General features: G+C 38.9%; 2 protein-coding genes across 2 annotated transcripts; one reads left to right on the forward strand and one right to left on the reverse strand.

The window, feature by feature from the left end:
- The first annotated feature begins 4,005 nt into the window (after positions 1-4,005).
- LOC117429121 (long-chain fatty acid transport protein 2-like) lies at positions 4,006-14,978 on the forward strand. Its single transcript, XM_058995081.1, has 10 exons — positions 4,006-4,307; positions 7,033-7,242; positions 9,265-9,474; positions 10,644-10,768; positions 11,619-11,813; positions 12,193-12,283; positions 12,786-12,984; positions 13,119-13,216; positions 13,310-13,440; positions 14,040-14,978. The coding sequence occupies exons 1-8, from the start codon at positions 4,106-4,108 to the stop codon at positions 13,177-13,179; spliced, it is 1,293 nt and encodes a 430-aa protein (XP_058851064.1). The 5' UTR covers positions 4,006-4,105; the 3' UTR covers positions 13,180-13,216; positions 13,310-13,440; positions 14,040-14,978.
- A 187-nt stretch (positions 14,979-15,165) lies between these two features.
- On the reverse strand, positions 15,166-22,452 carry LOC117428518 (histidine decarboxylase-like). Its single transcript, XM_058995082.1, has 12 exons — positions 22,371-22,452; positions 21,463-21,635; positions 20,658-20,771; positions 19,921-20,043; positions 19,331-19,465; positions 19,053-19,196; positions 18,607-18,673; positions 18,050-18,212; positions 17,664-17,754; positions 17,261-17,359; positions 17,044-17,145; positions 15,166-16,058 (listed from the first exon to the last, which is right to left on the reverse strand). The coding sequence occupies exons 1-12, from the start codon at positions 22,396-22,398 to the stop codon at positions 15,264-15,266; spliced, it is 2,034 nt and encodes a 677-aa protein (XP_058851065.1). The 5' UTR covers positions 22,399-22,452; the 3' UTR covers positions 15,166-15,263.
- Positions 22,453-23,052: the final 600 nt, after the last annotated feature.

The following is a 23,052-nucleotide window of genomic DNA, read 5'->3' on the forward strand; positions in this document are numbered from 1 at the left end:
TGACTTGTGTGAGTTTTGCTAAATGTGCCCTGTATACAATGGTAAACCATAGTAACAAGCATGATGAAGCACATACAAGCACAGAGCAGAAAGCATAGCAGAAACACATAGGCATGGGAAAAGCCTCAGAAACTGCACTGATGCCAGACTGTCCTCCATCATAAAGTCCCTGAATAGCAAGGCTTTTCCGATTGCTTCGTGTTCCGAGCTAAACTCAGCAGTGCCAGGAAAGATGAGAGAGTCGCAAACCCCCAGTTCCGACAGTAGTAGGAATGTTATGGAAGTGAAATGGGTCCTTAAATAACACACCCCTCCGGGCAACAAATCAAAAGCATGGAACATTTTGTACTTTTCTCTCCATTACACACAGACGCTTTGAGCTAGTTTGACCACACTTTGATACAAACAACTTGCATCTGTCCTCTACCAATCCCCATAGTTCTCCTGTTTTGAGAGCTGATACACATACAGCAAGAGGACTTGAAATGTAAGGTGTCCGATGTTACAGCTGACCCCATGGTCATGGTCAGTTGTAATGGGGGGTGGGGTGCATTGCCAGTATCGCTCACAGCCGTGTCTTTGCCACGGTTTTGTATGATATGATATCCTATTATACACTCAAGTGTTATTCATTTGCAAGTGCAACCGGGTATGGACGATATTGTATGCTAAAATAATAAATAAATCAGCACGTCTATATTTATTTATGCATTTCTATATGTATTTATATATTCATTTATTTTTTACCAGTTATATGAAACTATAATTAATATAGATAGAATATACATATACAGAAGCTACCAAGGGAATTTCGTATTCCTTATTATTAGTCATATATACTTATTTTTTAATCAACATTATTACTTTGCCTCACCTTGTAAAAAAAAGTCTCAAGTAAACCTTGGTTGTTTCGAATCCATTCGAGCGAGTTTAACTAACAGCGGTGGTGTATGAACTGAGCCGCGTGATGTCGCTGTAAGCCTTGTTACACGATTCAATCCGCAGGCAACGTTGGAGCAATGTGTTGGATTTGTTTATTTATTTTGTCTTTGTTATTCTCGTAGTTTATTATACAGCCACACGTTTTTTTTTTTTCAAAACAGCTTTTTTTCCCACTTACATTAGAATTGTTGTGATTCAAAATGTGTTATTTTTGTTAAAGGTATGATGTCACCTTGGATGTAAACATCAATCTCTCTTTCATATATGAAATGGCAGCCGTTTCAGTCCAGAGATTATAGACAAAGAGAAGATGTGATACATTTTATTGGACTAATTAAACAATAAGAGGTATCACATGTAATTAGGTGGATTTTATTGTATTTGTATGCATGTTTGATTTGAATTTTCACTTATAAATATTTGTATTATGTTGCACTTTAGTTTAATTTGTACCTTCACTTTTTATGATTTAGAATTGAGCACCTTATTTTTGTGTATGTATGTCCTTTCTTCCGCTGCGTATTGCCGATTATTAATACTTCCTTTTTAAAAACGAAGCAGCAGTGGGCGTGTTGGGTTAAACTTTGCTCGCCAGACGGTGTGGTAGCTAGTCCTCGTGTGACTGGTTGATTTTTTAAGATGCTGGTGTCGTAACTTACTTTTTTTTTGTTTTAAAAGCTTGTCGGGAAAAGATTTCGAGTGGTCCCCTTGTGTTTTAGACTCGCCCTGGGAGTCGCGGATGGCTGCAGAGAAGCAACTGAGCGATTATTGTCGGACCTGGTCCTACATTGCAATTATTCCTATCCGGTCCATTGTCGGACCCTGTCCGACATCATCAAAAAAACGCAAAAAACGGGTTTCTTGTCGTTTTTTCTCCGGAAAAAGCCGAGAAAACCATTCAATGGCCGAGTGGGAGCGACAGGAGCCGAGACAAGCCGATAAAAAAAGGCGTATCTCAATACTCATACTTGCCATTGGCATCCCATATGGGCGGTCATAAGGAAACAAGCTGGATGTTACTGTATCAGCGCACAGACACTACCACGGACATTTGCAGAGCATTTCTGAGATATTATAGTAATAAAATAATGACGGATTGCATTATTGAGGAGTTTGGTGATAAAACGAGTGATCAGGAGATGATTGATCGGTATGTACGATTATTATTATTATTATTATTATTATTATTATTATTATTATTATTATTATTATTATTATTATTATTTATTTCTCAGCATATGTGAAAGCGATAGCGAACGAAAGGGTGGGGCGGAGTTGGAGATGCCTAGTGAGTGCTTTGTTGATATGCAGGGCCTTTTAAACCCGTTTGACTGTGAAAAAAAAATACTTTTAAACAGCGCGTCTAAAATTAACTGCGCGTGTGAAAATAAATTGGATCTGACGCGCACTTAATAAATGGACTGCAAAGGGTTAAGAGGCAATGTACGCGCTGAGTTGGAAAGCACCCGTTTGCGAGATGTTGTGCATTTTGGGTATTCATAGCGGTGAGATGTTTGTAGCACACAGCCCTTTCTCTTGATGAACTAGGTTTTGAAAGAAAGCTCCGCTGCCATCCCTAACTCCAAGGGCAAGCCTACCTTTTTGTTGAGCACTGTCGTTCAGTTTATGTTTGTGTTTGATTTGGGAATCTCCCGTGTGTGTGTCGGAATACGAGAGTGAAATGAGACCACGTATTCTTCATCTAAATGAGTGGCTGCTATATTAAACTATGTAACAGTTTAATGCCTTAGAAAGAATGACTGAACTAAATTGAAACAATGTAGCAAATTGAAGGATAACCGACAGCACTAGTTTGTGAAAATACTGTGTTAAATTTATTTTTTTTTAAATCGGTTTTTATTGGGATTATGGCCGTTCGTGATTATATGTGTTCCAGTTTTTAAGAAACTTTATTGGAATGTGTGCAATGTAATGAGAAGTGAAACTAACTTTGTTTTAAATAAATATGATTTTTTTTTTTTTTTTTTTTTTTTTTACATCTTGCCATTCTATTTCGTGTTGTGCTTGGTCAGACCTCCTCCTCTGGACCAAATTTAAAAAAAAAAAAAATGGTGCTAACCTATATATATGGCGCAATTCCCCATGGAGTAGTCAGTCTACAATGTTCTATAAATTATTCTCCCATTTCTGTAACAGAGCGGGTGTTACCCACATCTACTTCTCTTTATCTTTCACCTGAAGAAAGTGCGGAAGACAGACCACCTGATTGCATTTAGTACAATAAGAAGGGGAAACTGATTTCCCATGGGGCACTGAATTCTGGGTAACAAATTGCACCCATTCCACCTGCCGGAAAACAGCAGAAAAGTGTTTCATTTTATGATGGAAACAACGTTCGGTATAACAGTCCGGTTAAAACAGACGGAGACAGCGAGTTTCGGACTGTCGGAAGGCACTGATATTCAGGGACACACATGTCTGTTCAAATAAAAATGAATTTACCTACCAGACAGTCATAAATAGACATAAATACTAAAATAAAACTAGTAAAAATTGTTAGCAAATGTTTCGGCTAGATCAGTGTCTGGAATCCCACTAGTCAATAGTAAACAAATACGTGGTTTATTAATAAACGTTTTGTACAGCATTCATTTAACTACAGTAGGCCTATTGATGAAGTTCGTGCAGTGTTGCTCCCAAGCACAACGCCAATAAACACATCAGGATGCTCCGCCTTAAACTTTGTAGTCCTTTGCTTACGGTTGATTGGTTTACTGAGAGGTAAGTCCGTGGTCTAAAGTGTAGATTCTTAACTTCTTTATAATGATCTAGAATAGTGTGCTTCAAAAACAGACAAGACCCTACATTAAAAAGAGTTCACAATGTATACACTATTTACATTTTTTAGCAATCCTCGTCATATTGCCGCTGATTTTTAATTCAACCTTTCCCTACTTCTGGCGAGATTTCTTCTATATTTTAAGGTTCTTCCGATGCGGAATGCGGTTTCGTAAATACGAAAAGAAAAAACCCTTCTTTTCTGTTTTGGATTACTTTTTGGAAATGGTGCAGAAGCAGCCGCACCAACCTTTTATCGTGTTTGAAAACAAAACCTATTCTTACCTGGACGCGGATAAACAAAGCAATAACGTTGCCAGCGCTTTAATACTTGTAGTTGTCTAATGCACTAGTACAGTTCCAAATGGAATCTGGTTCATTCCCTTCTTTCAAGCCACGCGACACCGTTGCAATGTTTTTAGGGAATGAACCAGATTTCATTTGGATCTGGCTGGCGCTGGCTAAATTAGGATGTGCTGCTGCATTGCTGAATTACAACATCCGATCAAAATCATTGCTGCATTGCTTCTCCTGCTGCGGGGCTCATGCGCTAATCGCTGCACCAGGTAATTACGTGCGATTACTCTCAACAGTTTGTGGGGTTAATACAGTGATGGGTATGGTACTGGAGAACTGTACTAGTGCATTATACAACTACAAGTGTTGAACAAATACACCTGCAAAGCATTACACATTCGTTACTTTAAATATATAGATAGAGAGAGAGAGAGAGAGAGAGAGAGAGAGAGAGAGAGAATTTGACAAATATATTAATTGTTTGTTTGTTTGTTTGTTTTGTTTTTTACTTATGTTCTGTGTATGTGGCATATAGAGTGTTTATAAACCAAACTTACTATGCCTTCAAAAACAAAGTCCAACAGATAGTATTGTAGCGGCGGGGCACCCGCAACGACTGTGTTCTGGATTGGGGAAGGGGTTCGGATTTTGTGCTGTACTCATAATGTGCCTAGGCATGTTTACACTGAAGCAATTTGCAGTGTCTGTGGCGGCACTGATGTGGTATCACTTTACGTGTAAATGGGAAATGCCGGTAAAATACAGCCACACTTTATTCCGCCATGACCATCTCTCGAGGCACAGTGCATGTACTGAAGCGCATTACTTTCATTGTAAACTGCAATGCCGTCTCAGCCACCGAATCCAACAAAATGGTAAGTGACCGGGTCAGTAATTGGTCAGAAAAAGAAGTAAGGGAGCTTTTGACCATCAGAGCAAAAGAAGAGATAAATGCTCAACGTGATGGAACTGTGCGAGATGCTGATGTGTATTCCACAGTAGTAGAAAAGTGAATGACATGCGGTGTAGTGCTAATAAAAAGCCAGTGGTGGCTAAATTCTCACCGTCTGTCTTCCAATCTTTTCATTAGTTTATTGTGATATTCAGAAAGTACAGTGACAAATATCACGCAAACCACGACAGGTATCAAAGGCATCATTGTTTAATTTTATCATGGCACCGAACACTAGCAAATTTATGCTAACGCGAGAATATCCGCCTTCTGTGTAAATTGCGGTAAGCCGCCAAATTGCCGACACTGATCTGGCAATATTGTTGTGTTTAAAAGGTGACTTTAGAAAACAAAATGTGGCATCAGTGCAGGCACTGATCCCGCTTCTTCTGTGGCAATACGGACTGTGTGAATGAGTTTGAGCCTGTTCGCCGTCTCCCTGCTTGTCAGTTTCGTGTGTGTGTGCGCGAGCAGATACTGATGGGCCAATGCATAAGTGGGCGGAGTCGACGTCCAAATAAGGGCCTGTCTCGCGCCGAGAGAGAAATATATGTATTTATGATGCATTGTATGTATATGTGTATGTATATATATATATATATATATATATATATATATATATATATATATATATATATATATATATATATATATATGTATTGTACGAAACACCAAGGATGGAAGGTGCCCACTTGAAGACCCCAGAGATGTACCCTACTTAGCTCAATCCAGACAGTTGTCATGCTGATGCGCTGTGGAGACCGCACTGTGGTTGATCCCCGGAGCCAGCATCGCAGCCGTTGTGTGTGCTGATGCGCCAGGGAGGCAAAATAAGCTGATCCCTGGAGCCAGCATTACACTTCAGCCATCAACACCAGGCAGAAGGATATCTACATCATCATATGGAAGGAAACGCAAAAGGATGCAGATGCAGGTGGATCACATTAGTTTACTGTAAATCGTCTTAGTTGGTGCTTATCTTGGCGAGAGCCGACTTCAAATCAGCATGAAGTTTTAATATCTACTTTCGTGTAATGAAAATCATGTATTGTATAATTGCTTTGGCAACACCTGCTATTGTAAGTAATACCTGTGTCAGTCTCTTCATTGACTGCCAGAACCCCCACCGTCGCTAGAGTATAAACAGGTGCGTTGAACTTCAATAGTCGCAGGTAGAGTTTTAATGGCATGAATTTGGCATTATAGTTAGTGATGATTCCTGTTGCCACTTCGCGGTTTTCAGTGTGCGGATTCCTCCATACATCAACTACTCGTTGCATATAGATCACATTTTATTAAAGCCCTCCAAAAAAGAATGTCATTACAGTGTTATCTTCAAAAACATGCTGTAGGCATAGAACTGTAAGCTGGGCTGAGTTGAGTGGGGGACGGAGGGGGGTGATGCTGGGACGCCAGAATCACCGTCGAGCCCTCTTGAGGTGTCGTGGGCTAGTCGACGAAACACTGAGGATGGAAGGTGCCCACTTGAAAACCCCAGAGATGTACCCTACTTAGCTCAATCCAGACGGTTGTCATGCTGATGCGCTGGGGAGGCCGCACTTTGGTTGATCCCCGGAGCCAGCATCGCAGCCGTTGTGTGTGCTGATGCGCCAGGGAGGCAAAATAAGCTGATCCCTGGAGCCAGCATTACACTTCAGCCATTAACACCAGACAGAAGGATATCTACATCATCATATGGAAGGAAACGTAAATGGATGGAGACACACATGGATCACATTAGTTTACTGTAAAGCTACGTCTTAGTTGGTGCTTATCTTGGCGAGAGCCGAGTTCAAATCAGCATGAAGTTTTAACATCTACTCTCGTGTAATGGAAATCATGTGTCCAAGGTATCAACCCCTCCAGGCAGTAATGATATTACAGTATTTGGTCAGAGAAATCCAGAACCAGTTTACTGCCTGCTATTATACTACACACTGATGGCTCCAAGAGAAAACACATGTATACTGTTTTATTTTATGATGGAATATGAGAGAGAACGTTTGTCTTCTGCATTCTTCTTCCTCCGCTTTCATTGACAGAGCTGAAAGGTGCTGTTGAAGACGTGCTGGCGTCACTCCAAGAGCAGAACGTGTCTGTTTTTATCCTGAGTGAAGAGTCCACAACACCGGGTATTGAAAGCCTTAATAACAAGATTCATCAGGCTTCTGACCAGCCACTACCCCAGTCTCTGCGGTCCAATGTTACCATCAAAAGTACTGCAGTATATATCTACACCTCTGGCACCACAGGTAAGGAAATGTTTGAGCAAGACTTGAGCAAAGTGTGACCATTAAATGCATATAAGTTCATTTAACAACTGTCATATGTTAAAGGGATTTTATACCATCCACAATTTGGAACAAGTTCTTACCAATGTAATATCCGATTTGTTTTTAAATTTCTATTATTCTTATCATTGTTATTATTTAACATGCTTACTAACTATTCCTGCTGAATTTCTAAAGAGGTTGTTTGTAAATTTCCTTTTTTTTTGACAATTTAATGTCTGTCATGAAATGTTTTATGCTCTTGTTTTGTTTTTGTTTGTTTGTTTTTAAAGACAATTAATACAAGTTTTAAAAAATAAATAAACCATCACTTAGGGAGTACAACAGTAATTTATGTCCCCTCTGCAACTGTGGCAAGTTAAGGGAAGATATCTATACAAAGTCAGAGGGGACGAAAATGACAGTGGCACACTGTGACGGGCTGCCCCGCCCCTATGCATATTTTGTGTTTTATGTTTTATGTGGTGTGTTATTGTTGGTGTGTATGCAGGGTGAGATTTGAAGTATCCCTGGCTGTGCTTTTTTTTTTTTCCCTGGGACTGCATGTTGAGTTGTCATGGGGGTACGGGGAGTGCACAATCACTTCACGTGCAGTCTGCTGAGATTCAGTTGAATGATTGGTTAGCAATTGAGTCTCAGCACAGCTGCATAAAAGAGTGAGTGTTTCACGCACACAGGGTTGGGTGTTCAGTGAGGAGAGAAAGTCAGGAGTAAACCTTAAAATAGAAATAACAATGGCTACTCGTGCGTGAGGACCTGCACAATACTTGTTTGGGTTTGTCTCACCGTGTTTGTTTAGTCTCTGTCTGTTTTGGCCAACGTGTTGTTTGTTTTGTGTATCGTTGTTTGTGTTTGTTTAAATCTTTTATTTTACAAGAAATCAGCACTTTCATTTACTTCAGTCCTGTCTCTGTCCATTATCCTTTCTGGCCTGATGTCACCACAAGCCATCCTGTTCACACACACACACACACACACACACACACACACACACACACAGTTTAGAAGTTCCAGTTTTAAAAGTTTGAAAATTTTCACTGCAATAGCTAGTAAGCATGCATGTTATCACTGATCTAGGCAAAAACAGAGAGAAGCTTAGCTATAGTAATATTAATCGGGTAATAAATTAACCTTGTATGATTTAAAATATACCTTTAACATACTATACATCTCATAATAAGAGTGTTCTGTATGTTCATACACTTTACATTATCTAATGCTATTGTTCAACCACTTGATATATATTTATTGACTAACTTTTTGTAAGAAGTTTGTTATCACAAGCTCTGCAGTATAAAGGGTTGCAGATAACAATACATTTTTAATAATAAATAGTTGACCCTGAACTGGATGTAATACAGCCATCTGAAATTTCTTTGTATCAAATTGTTTCCATCAGATGAAAATTACATCGCGTTAAGGCCCTGCCCACACTACATAACCGATCTCGAGAACCGTACTCAAAAACATTTGAATTAATCCAGCTCAAAGCGTCCACATTAAAGTAAAATGTACCTTGTGTTTCTTAAACACAAGGTACATTTTATCATAATATGTGCATTTTGTTTTGAACTTTGAAGTTCTCCTTGTCCGATTTTAAAAAAATGAAGTTCGGTATTACAGCGCCCACACTTCTGACAAACCGTACTAACTGATGCGATCTAATTTAGAACTGGACTCGAGACTGCCCCCTGAGGTGGTCTCGAGTCCGGTTCTCGAGTACAATATTAAACGCTGTGTAGTGTAGACGCTAACCGTATTTAGCACTTTTAAGCCAGTTTAAAGGCAACTAATACGGTTTACAGGCATAGTGTGGACTGGGCTAAGATTAGCTGAACTGTTTAATTGTTCTTATTTAATTCATGAAAACACATTTTATAAAGTGCTGTAAGATACAAGCTACGGTTTGTTTAAAATTGTCTTAACTCCATTTAGATCATGGCTATGTTTAATTCAGTTTTGTTTGGTTTTTTTCCCAAAAAGGCCTTCCCAAGGCTGCTGTCATAATGCAGGAGCGGGTCTGGGCTTCGTCTTTGTTTCAGGAGATGTGTGGAGTGAACTCTGAAGATGTCTTCTACCTTAATTTGCCTTTATACCACCGCGCAGGGTTTTTGATGGGACCTACGGGAGCCATAGGAAAAGGTGTGGTCCTCTTCGTATCAGTCATCGGAAAATTTCAGAGATATAAAATCGGTATAACGTTTCGATTATCCTGTATTAGCAATGTCCTTTTATAAGAATCATTGTGAGGGTAATTAAATGAAATTCAATAATGCCCCGCCCCATTTGAATAATGCGTCCTTTGCTTAGCAATGGGTTCAACAACCACAAGCCTGTTCCCAGGGGAGACCAGATTTCACGTGACACTGCACCTGCATGATCACCCCGCCCCCCCAGCGTTTCCGTACTTTCAGGTTAGGACTACACCACTCCTAATTATATGGTTCCGTAACATCAGCAATAAGTTTTGCAGAACAAGAAACAGTGATCTAAGATGTTGAACATTTTACGATTAAAGAAATGTGAAGTATAAAATCTAATTATGTACCGTTTTTGCTGCCCCCTTCAATTTGCCGCCCTGGGCGTCCGCCTGTTCTAGCTATGTGGTTACGCCAGCCCTTAATGTCAAAATAAAGCAGCATTTTAATCAAAATATTGTGTATTTCCTAGAAAATAGTACCAGGAAAAATATTGATTCATAAATATCGTGTATAAATCAGTAAAAAACGACATCCTGTTAAAAAAAAAAAAAAAAAAATCCTGTATTTTTTTGGTAAAATTCAGAATAAACTGCAAACGCAGAACACTACTTAATGTACTGTATGCTTTATTGTGCTCTTACTTGAATTGATTTTATGCTACTTTCATAACTGCTCTTATCTGTATTATGATATTCTGTAATGTGATATTTTATAATGTGATAATTTGTACTGTGATATTTTGTAACAATTGGAAGTCGCCCTGGATAAGGGTGTCTGCTAATAAATTAATAATAATAATAATAATAATATTACAGTTTTATTGTGTACACATTTTTAATACTGATATATCAGAAACTTGTCTTATAAATAGCAAGCTGCCAGATTACCCAGCTGATCTCTTTTAACTGTTTTAAGTATGCCATCTAAATTGTCTGCAAATTACACTTTTTATTATCTTTTCTGTGTAGGGTCCAATTGTGATTCATTCAAAGGCTAGTTCCAGATATCTCTTGTTGTGTCAATTATTAACAGAAATTGCCTTGGGTAAAAGTTAAAGTTCAAAAGAAAATTCAACCAAGTGCCCCAGATTTCATTCTGCGAGCCTTTGCTTTTGATTCTCATTTAATGAAAACATTTGACTTCTTTTTCTTTTTTCCCCAGGTATAACCGTTGTCTTACGGCGCAAGTTTTCAGCCTCTCAGTTTTGGGATGACTGTCGGAAGCACAATGTAACGGTTATACAGTACATCGGGGAGGTGCTGCGCTATCTCTGCAACGTTCCGAAGGTACTTCCACATTCCAAACAGGGCTCTACATCCCAAGAAATCATCAACGTAACAGACGCAAGCCAAATCTAAAGTTATTGTGTATGAAATGAGCTCCAATTTAGCCATCCATAAAATGTGGATCCATTTCCTGACGGGCTGAAGCTGCGCTTTGTTGTTTGGCAGCATATTGTCAAAACCTTTTCACCAATCTTGAATTGACTGCTGTTTTTTGAAAGGAGAAAAACACCTGTTAGTTCCAAAAAACTTGAACCATGTAATCCAGCCCCAAGTTGTTTGTCTGTGATTTTGTAACACTAACATTCATTTTATTATCAAAAAAGTTAATTCTTTCATACCAGTGGACTACAGACTGCTCAAGTAATAAAGGGAAGATGTCTCTACTCAGAACAGTAGAGCAGAATACACTAACGTAAGGTTTCACAGACCCTGATAAACACTAGTTTTGTACTATCTCATATTAATTATGGTAATGCAATCTGTCCATTAGTGTTAACCTGGGGCTGTGAAACCACCCCTGTGTCAGATACTAAAACAAATAAATTAAAGCTGTAAAGCTGCTTAGGGCTAATTCATTAAAGACTGGAGCGGATGCCTTCTTCTGTCTGTCTAGCTGTCTTTCTGTATGTTATTTTAGTTTTGGATATATTTAGAGAAGTACTCAATTGCGATGAAACGTGGTCAGGACAAGCTATTAAGAGTGTCTGAAGGGTTAAGTATAGAGGGCAAGAATAACTTCCTGGTGTGTAGAAATGTCAATTAATAGAAAAGAGCTTGGTTATTATACACTGTTGAATTGGATACATCTTACCTTCTTGTTTAATGCTGCTGTTTGTCTCCTTTCCTGTAGAAAGACAGTGATCGGGATCACAAGGTTAGGCTTGCTTTTGGCAATGGTGCCAGAGCAGACATCTGGAAGGAGTTTTTAAAGCGATTTGGAGATATTCGAATCAGTGAATGTTACGGTGCGACTGAGGGGAATTTGGGCTTTGTCAACTATGTTGGAAAGGTTGGTGCTATTGGACGGGAGATATTTCTTCACAAGGTAAGAACTAAATACAAGCAATATTTTAATCACTTTATCAGAAATATTTTTTTTATGCATATTAGTTTACAGCACACTTTCAGAAAACCAAAACAAGGCATATGGCAGCAGAAACTACAGTACAAAATTCTATAATTTCTTTTAAAGAGGAGAAGTGGTTAAAATGAGACAGATGGAACAATAACTAAAAATATTATTCCACAGGTTTAAGTATTGTAATAGATAACCTGGCTGCTTGAACAAAGTTCATTTTGAAGGTCATCCCCTCCTTCCCATCCAAAGCTACTAAAGCACACATTTGTTTTGTTCAGTGACCTGCCCCCCCCCCCCTCCACTAATCACAAGCTCTCCTGTAATTTAGTTTTAAATTGTGTTTTAGAAACTCTTCCCCTACGCGCTGATTCAATACGACACCGAGAGAGAAGAGCCTGTTCGGGACTCCCGAGGTCTTTGTGTCCCGGTTCCCAAAGGTAATTTATTAACTTGTCACTGCCAAGGCAGGCCTTGGTACTCTCTGTGCTCAACCAGATGCCAGGACTAGGTAAAGACTAAAAGAAGGGTACTGTAGGCTATTGACTAATCATTTTGAAGCTGTACTCAGTCAGGGACTTAGTTGTACAGCACTCCCTCTCCTAGTTGCCTTTTTTTTTGCTGAAATGAACCGATTACTTTTAAAAGTATGCATATACCACCACTGTTTACGTCAGTTTGTATTTATAAGTGTACTGGAAAACGATGTGGCAGAAGGTGTACTTGGGGTTGTAACTGTGTGTATATAATGCCTACCCACTGATTCCTATAATGTTATTCTTAATTGAACTCATGTTATATTTATTAGAGGATTAAGGTTGTACAAATATAGTCACTAAGCAGTCATGTACTAGTATTCTTTTTACTGCTGGTAGTGTTATATACTTTTTGCATGTAATTCAGCAGAATCTTTTTTTTTTTTTGTCTTTGTGTTTTATTCAGGGGAGACTGGCCTGTTTGTAACAAAGATCACCAAAGTGGCTCCTTTCATCGGATACGCAAGAAACCCGCAGCAAACTGATAAGAAGAAGCTGAGAGACGTCTTCGAGAAAGGAGACCTCTACTTCAACAGCGGTGACCTCCTGATGGTGGACCACGACAACTTTTTGTACTTCCAAGACTTGATTGGAGACACATTCAGGTGAGGCACAACCAGACAGCAAAACATATATACATTTCTGACGTGAGACTCATATAAAGCAAAGAAGACAAGTGATTTGGACTATGTATTATTCAGTATAGGGCATTGGGCAGCTTTCTTCTTTTCTCTTTTAGATGGAAGGGGGAGAACGTGGCCACCACAGAAGTCTCCGATACCCGGCTCATGGTGGATTGAATCAAAGAAGCTAATGTGTATGGTGTTGCAGTCCCAGGTAGATTGCTCACTTCCATAGTTTTGATATCCATATTCATATCCTGTTTTATGGTTTACGGCACTTATTCTGCATCACTGTTTTTGTCTGCAGATCATGATGGACGAATAGGAATGGCTGCTGTGAAGCTAGGGGAGGCTAAGCAACTTGAGTGTGACAAGATATACAACCACGTTGTCACCTATCTGCCCAGTTATGCAAGACCACGCTTTCTTAGAATTCAGGTAAGATTCAGTTAACATAGTTTATAACATCTGTGCAAGTAACAGCTGTGGTAGCTAAAATGTTTGACTCATTGTTTAGGTGTGTTTTAAAAGCTGTTCATGGTTTATATAAGTTATTGAAAGAGAGGCTTCGCTACAGTAATACCCTATACACACTACTTAAAGTTTGTTGCATGTCTGAACTCCAGGGTCACCACAATGTAACAAAATGATCAGGGTTTTATATTCAGGGATAAAGATTTTTCACTGAACCCATGCTAGTGCATATACACTGATAAAGGCAGGTTTAAATGGCTTATGACTAGTATGGTCCCAAAGCTGCACATTAATAACAATGACATGGGCTTGACTCAGCTAGGACACCTCAATCTCTTGCAATCTCCCTTTTTTAGGCATTTGGACATATTATTAAGCATGACAAATCAGATGGTGTACAGTATAGGGATTATCAAGTTTATTCACATGTCATAATGCAGCCTTGTAGTGTATGTGTGTCCACTGAACTGCAGGTGAGGTGCCTGATCAATGCAGCAAGTGAAGCACACTTTCCCTCTGACCTGCTATCTTCTTTATTTATTTTTTTATTTTTTACACAACAGAGTTCCTTAGAGGTCACTGGAACATTCAAACAGATGAAAGTCAAATTAGCAGAAGAAGGTTTCAATCCAGCTGTAGTCCAGGATCCACTCTACTTTCTGGATGAAAACGAAAAGACATATGTACCGATGACCCAGGAAATGTACAATGCCATCATTTCAAAACATGTCAGGCTATGAGACTGTGCATGTAAATGATCACATTTCTGACTCATTTAAGTGTGATTGATTATTCACTTACCAATAACTATTAAATAAGATAGATTGATGATGTTTTTGTTATGCCCACTGCTTATACTTGGGCTAATAAGGGTCATAAAATAATTTCTTCCTTAAAGTCCCCTTTGGATACCATCAGTAACAGCTACACTTGTACATTAAATCTAGTACTGTAATTATTTCATAATGAGAAAATCAGTTTTCTAATTAGAATTTTATTTTTAAACATTTACATACTTTTGTTGCAACATGACTTTTAATATCTTTATACATCTCGTATGGCTCTTATAGTTTTAAGTCCTTTGGTGCAGCAAGCCTTATGTATAAGGAATGCACGAGATGGTATTGTGGTGCACAACACCAGTAATTCTGAACTATGCTGATTGACAAGTAAACCTGTAGACAACCTGCACTAAAACACTGAAAAACCAGAGGGACGTTGAGTGTCTTTAACAACACCTAGATTTTGGGTAGGAGAAAACCAACTGCTTTACAAAGAGAAGAAAATACAGTAATTGTCTTCAATTTGTAATGTTGTTATGACATGGACCTGTGATAACTTATAAAATACCTTTGAGCAGATATAAAGTGACTATTTCTGTACTAGTTTTAACATACAATATATTTTGCTTTGTGTTTTAAAATTGTAACAATTCCTGCAATGTGATTGTAAGCCAGCAAGCATTACACCAAATGGAGTAAAGTGACTTTTCTGAATACTAAGATGACTTGAACATCACTTATTTGAAGATATACTTAAGTATGCACAAGATTACATGTACACTAAACTTACATATTTTATATACAGACATTACTCTTTTCTTGCACCTTTTTCTAATACCTGTTTTTACACATGAAGCAGACACAACAGTCTTTAAACAAAGTGTTATTTATTGTCAATATAGGCACATACAGTGTGTGTGTATATATATATATATATATATATATATTCTATTTTCTATAGTATTGTCACATTAATAATCAGCAAATGTATAGCAGCCTGCAATGTTAGCTTTGGTGTGTTAGGCATGTCAGAGCAGAGTGCACTGGGTTGCATGTGAACCACGTTTTGTTAAACGTCCTAAAACTTTGTAAAGGGCAGCAGGGCTGCCGAATACCACATTGTGAAAAGCTCGGCACACTGTAATACTTAGTCAGCTTCTTTAAGGCACTTTTTTCAAGGACAATCACTTTCTCGGGGAGTTGGGAGGGGAGGCTGTCTTTATTGCGAGACCCGTTCTTAACAGTGGGCTCATTGCACAGGAGGTTGAGGTTGTTCAAGTCTTTCAGGCTGCTAAGAGGCTCGCTGTTACATCTCAGAGAGCGGACGCTTAGCTTCCTGCCTTGCACACCTAGGTGACTATAGAATTTATTGACACTGTGAACTTCCGCTGGGAAGGTGTCATCAAAGGGGTCTAGAAGATCTTCAGTACTTGGGTTAGCCAAGTACGTCTCCCCTTCTGGCTCACTTAGAGAGTACCTCATTGCTGCTCTGAATGTTTTTACATCTGGGGCAGCTGACATTTTAGAAAGCCCATTGGCCCTAACATTCGTATCATCACTGTTAGTCTGGGGTTTCTTGGTGCCATTGCCGGGAGCCTGGTCTACGGAGTGTCTGCTGAGTACTGCGGTGGCAGTGTGGTGAATGATGCTCCAGTCCCTGAGGATGTCCTCTCTGGTTGTGAACTGTGACGTGACAGTGAAGCGGATGATCAGCTTGTCACGGATAGCAGCTGGGATAAGGTACATGGTGCCCGATCTGGTCAGTTCTTTCAGGAGCTCCTCTGTCAGGCTGTTTCGTCCCTGTTTAAGGAGAGAGGAAATGAAATCCACTCATTGAAAGTTGGTAAGAATGTTGACATTGGGCACTCTATGCAGGTTGACTCTTTGGTTTGATTCAATACATATCTTATGTTTCAGAACACTACTAGAGGGGGGGGAAACGATATTATTAAAGTTTTTCTTGTCCTGTTCTGTTTTTTTCTTCTTAATTTTCCACAATGTTTGTTCTTGCATGCACATTTACAAGTTTAAATTTCTTAGCAAAGTCTCCATCAACTCAGTAGATTCTACTGCACCATATTTTGTAATGATTAGGTGTAGGTGAAATTGGTATGTATATATTTAAGTTTTCACTCATAGTTGAAATTAGGACATACACGTCACTTTGCAGTAGCCTGCTAGTTGGGGAGTTTATATGACACCATAAAGTTTTAAAAGCACCTTCCAATATGTCCAAGTTTCTCTCCATAAAGTCACAAAACATTGCAATACGTTTTAGGGCCTCATAAAAGGAAACCTGTTCGAGCCGGTTTTGGGTTAAAGAATGTTTTCTGTTTAGACAATAGTATGGCAATTAGTTAGCTACTACTGGGTAAGCCTGGGATGTTAGCTGTATATGACTCTTAATGAATACTTGTTTTATTGCCTGTATAAAACTAAACTTTAAAAGAGAAATCCTTTGTGATTTCCATTGCCTGAGAGTCACCCAGTACTTTCAGTTTCACTGTACTGTGATGCTGTCAGACTTCTGCGTTCTGTGTAATAAACTCCTTTTGTTGAGAAACATTACCTACAAAAGGCAAATGCAAGTTTTTTTTAAAGGGAACCTCATTTATTTTGACATAGGGGAGGAGCCATTGCTCTGCTAATCACACTAAATCTTCATGAAAATGAACATCTCTGGCTAATCCAGTCTTTATCACTGAACTTTATTTTTAGCTCCACAGTCTAATAACTACAACACTTATTACCTTTTTTTGTGAAATAACTAAAAACCGACAAATACCTTTAGGCGAAACACAACCAGACCAAGGTGTCTTTCAGCAGGAACTTCAAAATCAGAATTCTTTCTGACCAGAGACTCAAAAAGCGTTGCCATCTCGGTACCCTAGGGGGAAAAAAGCCTGCCTTTAAATTCATTAAAAATACTGTGTCAGATAAAGAAAAATCATGCTACACAGTAACCCACGGATTATATTTGAGGTTAATGATTTCAAACTTACATGTCTAACATGTGCTTGAAGGTTTTTGACTCCAAACGAGCGAATCACAAACCAGAGCTTTAGAGAGCGGAACCTGCGACTGAGTGGGATCTGCCAATGCTGGAAAATGGAGGAGAGAACATTAACAAGGGCCCGCGGGTTTCAATGACATGCCAAGCTTGGTATGTGTCACCCATTCACAGTAAAGGAAACTACAACTCTGTTGGAAATTCCGGCAATGGGCAGCGCAACATCATTACCAGTATACAGCACAAGTTATTTCATATAAAATATAAACTAATAATGAAAAGTTACTAAAATGAATGTTTATTGCGGTTAGATAAAGGTTCAGTGTAAAATATATAGCAAAGAATAAATCGCAAGATAAAATGTAAACATTTTGAGAACAATTTCTGTACCGTACCATAAAATCAGTGGCAGCTCCTGAGTTTTCATGTCTGAGGTAGACAGGGTTGACACTAAAAGTTTGCTGAAGCTTGTATTTATCCTTGACCCTGTAACAACAATTAATCACAACAGAAATATTAAAGTTGATGCGTCTCACAATCAGCTTCAGTATTCAGTACTCCTTGTCTGTTTACCATAGTCTTCCACAGTTTAGCCTTTTGTGCATACTGCTTTTCAGAAAGCAGGCCTTGTTTACAGTTGGTAGTTTAACCCTGTAGTGACACAAGCTTAAATCTGACTGGCCCCTATGTCAGTGATCAAAATTATAAACAAGCTATTTAAGCACTGTTATAGTTTACTTAATAGTTGGCCTTGAAATGTGTTAGGTACTAGACTGCTCACCAGAATGCTGTGCAGTCAAAATGAACCATCATCCATTTTGAAGGGTTGAAGGCGAAAGAGTCTGCATATTCGATTCCTTTCAGGAAAACCCTGAACTCTGGACAGAGGAAGGCTGTCCCTGCATAGGCTGCATCAATGTGTAGCCAGAGACCTTCACTGGCACCTGGTCAAAAAATAAGAAACAATGGTTCTGTCAGGCCAACTCTAGCGGTATTGGAGAATGTTTTGTGCCTGCATGAAGTACTGCATTGCGGTTTAGTTTGTAAAACATTTTGGGTTTATTCAGTTATATATAAACGGTGTCTAAATACTGCCACCGAGATAAGTAAAATAGAAGAACGAGGGTTATGAAAATCTAACAGTGCATGTGGGTCTATCCAGTGCATTTCAGGCTTAATTCATGATTTACAGGATGGTAGTATTTAGATGAACCTACGTTTAGATCAAGTGAAATTACCTCTTGGTGTGTAAAGCATTTTAAAGTGTCTTCATAATCAAGTATTGTGAGAAGCAACTAGTAACAAGTAAGAAACACATATATTACTAAATTCACTTACATATCGGTCCCAGCTCTGAAAGGCTGTCAAAGGAACAAACACCAGTGGTGCCTAAAGTTGCACAAAGCTGAAAGGAACCAAAAAAAGATCAACCTATTACTACCTACTGTATATAACCCTAGTCATTTTACGACTTACGCAAGACCATACAACTAGATCAAGCATGTGATACTAAATATGACCCTGGGTACTCACGCTGGTCTCTGCTATCTGACTTTTTTTGGGATAACCTCGAAAACGTGTTTGATTTCCATGGGTTAAAAATGCAGGTGTTTTGTGTGTGTGATATAGGATTTAATTTATTGATTTACTGCCATCTAGTGGTTAAACTTAGTATTGCTTTGTATGCCCATTCCTGAACTTCACTTTGTGTGTATGAAGTGCTTCTTATTTTTTGGCTTCATGATAGTCAATAAGTGACGTTTTTGTTTCAGACGGTGGCATACCAGGACTGGTATAAGGCCTGCCTTTCTGTCTTCTTCAATAACAGCCTTCAGAGTTTCTCCTCTGAGAGAGAACTGGTCATCAGTTGGCAGGAATCTCATTTTCATCAGAGAAATCAGGCCAGCCTTCTCCACGGATGAATGCGCCTTCAAAAGAACAAAAGAGCCTTTTCATTCAACATAATGCAAACATATTTGGAGCTGTGCTACTATACCGCCAAAACACAGCACAAGTACAGTGATTAATACTGTTTAGCCATCTGCATTTCCCAAAGTCTCACTTGATCTGATGCATAGGCGACAAGTCTGGAATTCAGAATGGATTCGTCCACTTCTGGTTCATACACCTTCATCTCCTGGATCTTTGCCTTTCTAGCAGCCAGCAGGGAAATCAGTGTGGACTCACTGACAGTGCTCTGGAGAAGACACAGAGACGATATGCATGCACAAAGTGAGACAACACATTGAAGAGCACCCTCAATTCTCAGCCCTCAAGCCAATCATATCTTTTCACCCTCCGAACCTAAACCAGCTCTGTACACTGGATACGAAGCCCAGTCAGGCTAGTCACTGCCTGGTCACAAGTGGGGGCTGAAGTGTAGTGAGGTGAGCTATCCAAGCCAGGATTGGCAACTTAGCCTGCATGACTCACCCTGAACTCATCACAGGAGTACTTTTACTTAGTGAGCCACGAGGGACCCTTATCATTGCCGCATGAAGCATTCACCTGCTTGACTTCTGTATTCATGATTGTTTGAAGTCCATGGATCAGGATAAAATGTTTAGCTGGCTCCCCACCCTCCCACCCCCAACAAGCAATATGTGAGGTCCACTATGCTCTACAGTACAGTGGCACTGTCCTGTATTGTACCTGTAAGACTCCACCTCCCCTGCTGTCTGGGTGATGGTGAAGGAAGTGTTCGGGGAGTCCCAGCATTTTAGCGAGCCAGTCCATCACGTTCATCTCCAGCTCTGTGCACGCTGGGCTAGAGGCCTGGGAAGATACAGTCTGTTTAACACAAACTGAACCAAGGAATGGGCACTGTGGACCAGTCTCTCTGAGCTTACCAGAATAGAGGGAGGGGTGGGCTTGTTTTACATAATTATTAAATCATTAATATTCTGATATGGCATTAGCAAAAGTTGGCCTCATTTAAGTAATTTAAACAAATTGCTTTATGTTGTCCGAATAGCAATTCAAAATCAATCCAAAACATTTTTACCAATTGACTCAAAAGCTCCCTTATAAAGGTTTTCCGTAGTAAAAGCATAGGAAAGTGTTATAAAGCACAGTGAAAACATGGTAAAGAATAGGTAAGCATTGTAAAGCCCAGGGAGGTATGGTAAAACACATTAAAAAACATGGCAACCATATTAAACTACAGTAAGTACGTAATATAACCATGAATTACTGTCCAACTGTACTGTGGTAACCTGTTATAAGGGCTGCATCTCCCTCCCACATTCATCCAGTACAGGTCCATTAATAAAAAGTTCAAAATATGGATGTTCAGAAAACCAGAAATGTCCAGGAACCCTTGGAAGTGTTTACTTTAAAGATATTACCAGTGCCATTGGGACAAAGCGAGTCAATAAACAATGTCTTACCCAGGTGAATCCCACACAGTTTATGGCATCTGCCAGCATGTCTCCCAGGAGTGAGGGCCAGGAGGTGAGAGCGGGGAAATAGGCGTGCATGTGGGGACTCTGCCAGTGTACAATCTACAACAGTGAAATCAAATTGCAGCAGTAAGTAGAAGCACCATTGAACTGAAAAATGGAACAAGGTAACGTCACAAAACCTTTGGGGTCTTTTGTTGGGGGGGGGGGGGGGATTCTATTCACAGAATAATTTCAAGCCTCTGAAACCAGACATGTATAAGTGTAAATAATTGCAGCAGTAAGTAGAAGCACCATTGAACTGAAAAATGGAACAAGGTTACGTCACAAAACCTTTGGGGTCTTTTGTGGGGGGGGGGGGATTATATTCACAGAATAATTTCAAGCCTCTGAAACCAGACATGTATAAGTGTAAATCAGTTTGAGAAAGCTAAACCGTTTGAATCACACCTTTTTTACTGTAATTGTTTTTTGTTTTTTTGTAATTCAGAATATGCTGTAGGACATGTGGTCTGGTCTCATTGCAGCTCAACCACTTGAGTAATTTTAACCCTTGCATGCAGAAGAGCCTCATATGAGGATGCCATTTTTTCCCCCATATAAAGCAATAGAAAACAATTTAAAACATACTGTATTTATTGTGTCCAAAACTACTTTTTAAAAATTAATTAATTAATTAAGAAAAATAATCAGCAGTGATAATAATGCTGGCGCTAATAACACCCTGTTTAAAACAAGTATTCAATATAATTAATAATAATAAGTCGAGAAAGCACTCCCAGAGAGCTCCTACCCCTGGCATGATGATCTTCTCGATGTCCTTGAAAATCTCATCCCAGTTCTCCGGCTCTGCGGGCGCACTGTCAGGCAGCAGCGCTCTCATATATCCAGGCTGTACGTCTGGACGGACCCTCCTCTCCCTGATAGTGGTCAGGTATTTGGTAATATAGTCGACAAGCTCTTTACCTTCAAGACAATATATGAATGACACGTTTTGAACAGAGAATTATAACAAAATACCTTAGTAAACGAATGGTCAAGTAGCCGATTGTTGGGTAGGGTTCTACTTTCGACAGCATAATCCACAGCAGGGAGCAGCTCCAAGCAACAACGTAGCGCTTTCAAATCGCCCTGAAACCTCTTCACTTAGCACAACGGCACTAACTTTACATTAAATATGTCAGTTAAGTTTCAGCAGAGCTTCTGTTAAACCGTGAATCGGTTTCCACGAGGGCCCATCTGCTGCTGGACAAGTAGTTACCAGATTTACAAAAAGTAGATTAATTTAATGAAACTTTGTGCATTGTTTCATGTACCTAAGTTTTTAAAATAAAGTAATATCTCAGACATATCTGCAGTGATCTTTGGATTAATTGAAAGAAACACTGAAGTTCAAAACTCTTTCACAACAAATGCTCACTGGCGTAAAAGAGCAAAATAATTTAAAATGCTGTGCCATAAATAAATATATATATATATATATATATATATATATATATATATATATATATATATATATATATATATATATATATATATATATATATATATATATATATATATAATGTTTCTCTAAATTCGATGTGTCGATATTTAATGCTGCAGCTATTTAAATTCTTCAATCCCAGTAAAGACAATGACACTACACATAGACCCACACCGCAGAGTCAAACACCTGAGCTTTTCAATACAATAGCCCACCTCTTTGGCTGTACTCTTCAGACTGCATCTTCTTTCAAAGTCTTTCGGGATGTGTTGGGATGTGTATGTAGTAGAAGACTGGGTTATTTGATATATTTCTCATCCGTGACCACTAGTTTTTATAACCAAATATTAAAACACGCCTTCTAAAATGGTTCTGTGATGACGTTCAAAGCGCCCCCGCATGAATGGACACAGTAAATATACTAAGTAAATGAGGCGCTATGACCTAACTGTATTTCATCACAAAACACTGATTTCTAAAGAATACGATTTTCTTCATTATTAAATTAATTAATTAAAGATCGAAGTTAAAATAGATATAAATTCAGATATTTTAAGTAAAGAGGTACATATGAAAACCAAAATAATTTAAACCCGAAAGTAGATCCTTTGCTGATTTAAAAAAAACAAAAAACGAATAGATTTCATAATCTGTCAACAAAGTTACATCTGTCTGTAAAGTAAAAATAGTAGTTGTAAAGTGGCAAATACTGTAGGTATGATGCAGGTATGGTTAGCAGCTTCTGAAACCTGCTGGGAAACAAGTCTGTTGCTTCATAGTGCGTACCGAACGATGACCATCATGAAATTCGAAGGCACAATCTCAAAACGTGTGATGATTCATTGATTTAACAGTACGGCAGTGTAACAATTCATTTGACAGAACAACACCCTTAAT

Source organism: Acipenser ruthenus, chromosome 21, assembly GCF_902713425.1.
Source record: "Acipenser ruthenus chromosome 21, fAciRut3.2 maternal haplotype, whole genome shotgun sequence".
Lineage (NCBI taxonomy): Eukaryota > Metazoa > Chordata > Actinopteri > Acipenseriformes > Acipenseridae > Acipenser > Acipenser ruthenus.

Coding starts and splice junctions, on each gene's coding strand:
- LOC117429121 (XM_058995081.1), top strand. CDS start 4,106: ATGGAATCTGGTTCATTCCCTTCTTTCAAGCCACGCGACACCGTTGCA. Junction 11,814..12,192: donor GGGAGATATTTCTTCACAAG/GTAAGAACTAAA, acceptor ATTGTGTTTTAG/AAACTCTTCCCCTACGCGCT. Junction 12,985..13,118: donor TTGATTGGAGACACATTCAG/GTGAGGCACAAC, acceptor TTTCTCTTTTAG/ATGGAAGGGGGAGAACGTGG.
- LOC117428518 (XM_058995082.1), bottom strand. CDS start 22,398: ATGCAGTCTGAAGAGTACAGCCAAAGAG. Junction 18,674..19,052: donor CAGGCCTTATACCAGTCCTG/GTATGCCACCGT, acceptor GGTTCCTTTCAG/CTTTGTGCAACTTTAGGCAC. Junction 17,755..18,049: donor TTTGACTGCACAGCATTCTG/GTGAGCAGTCTA, acceptor TTGTTGTTACAG/GGTCAAGGATAAATACAAGC.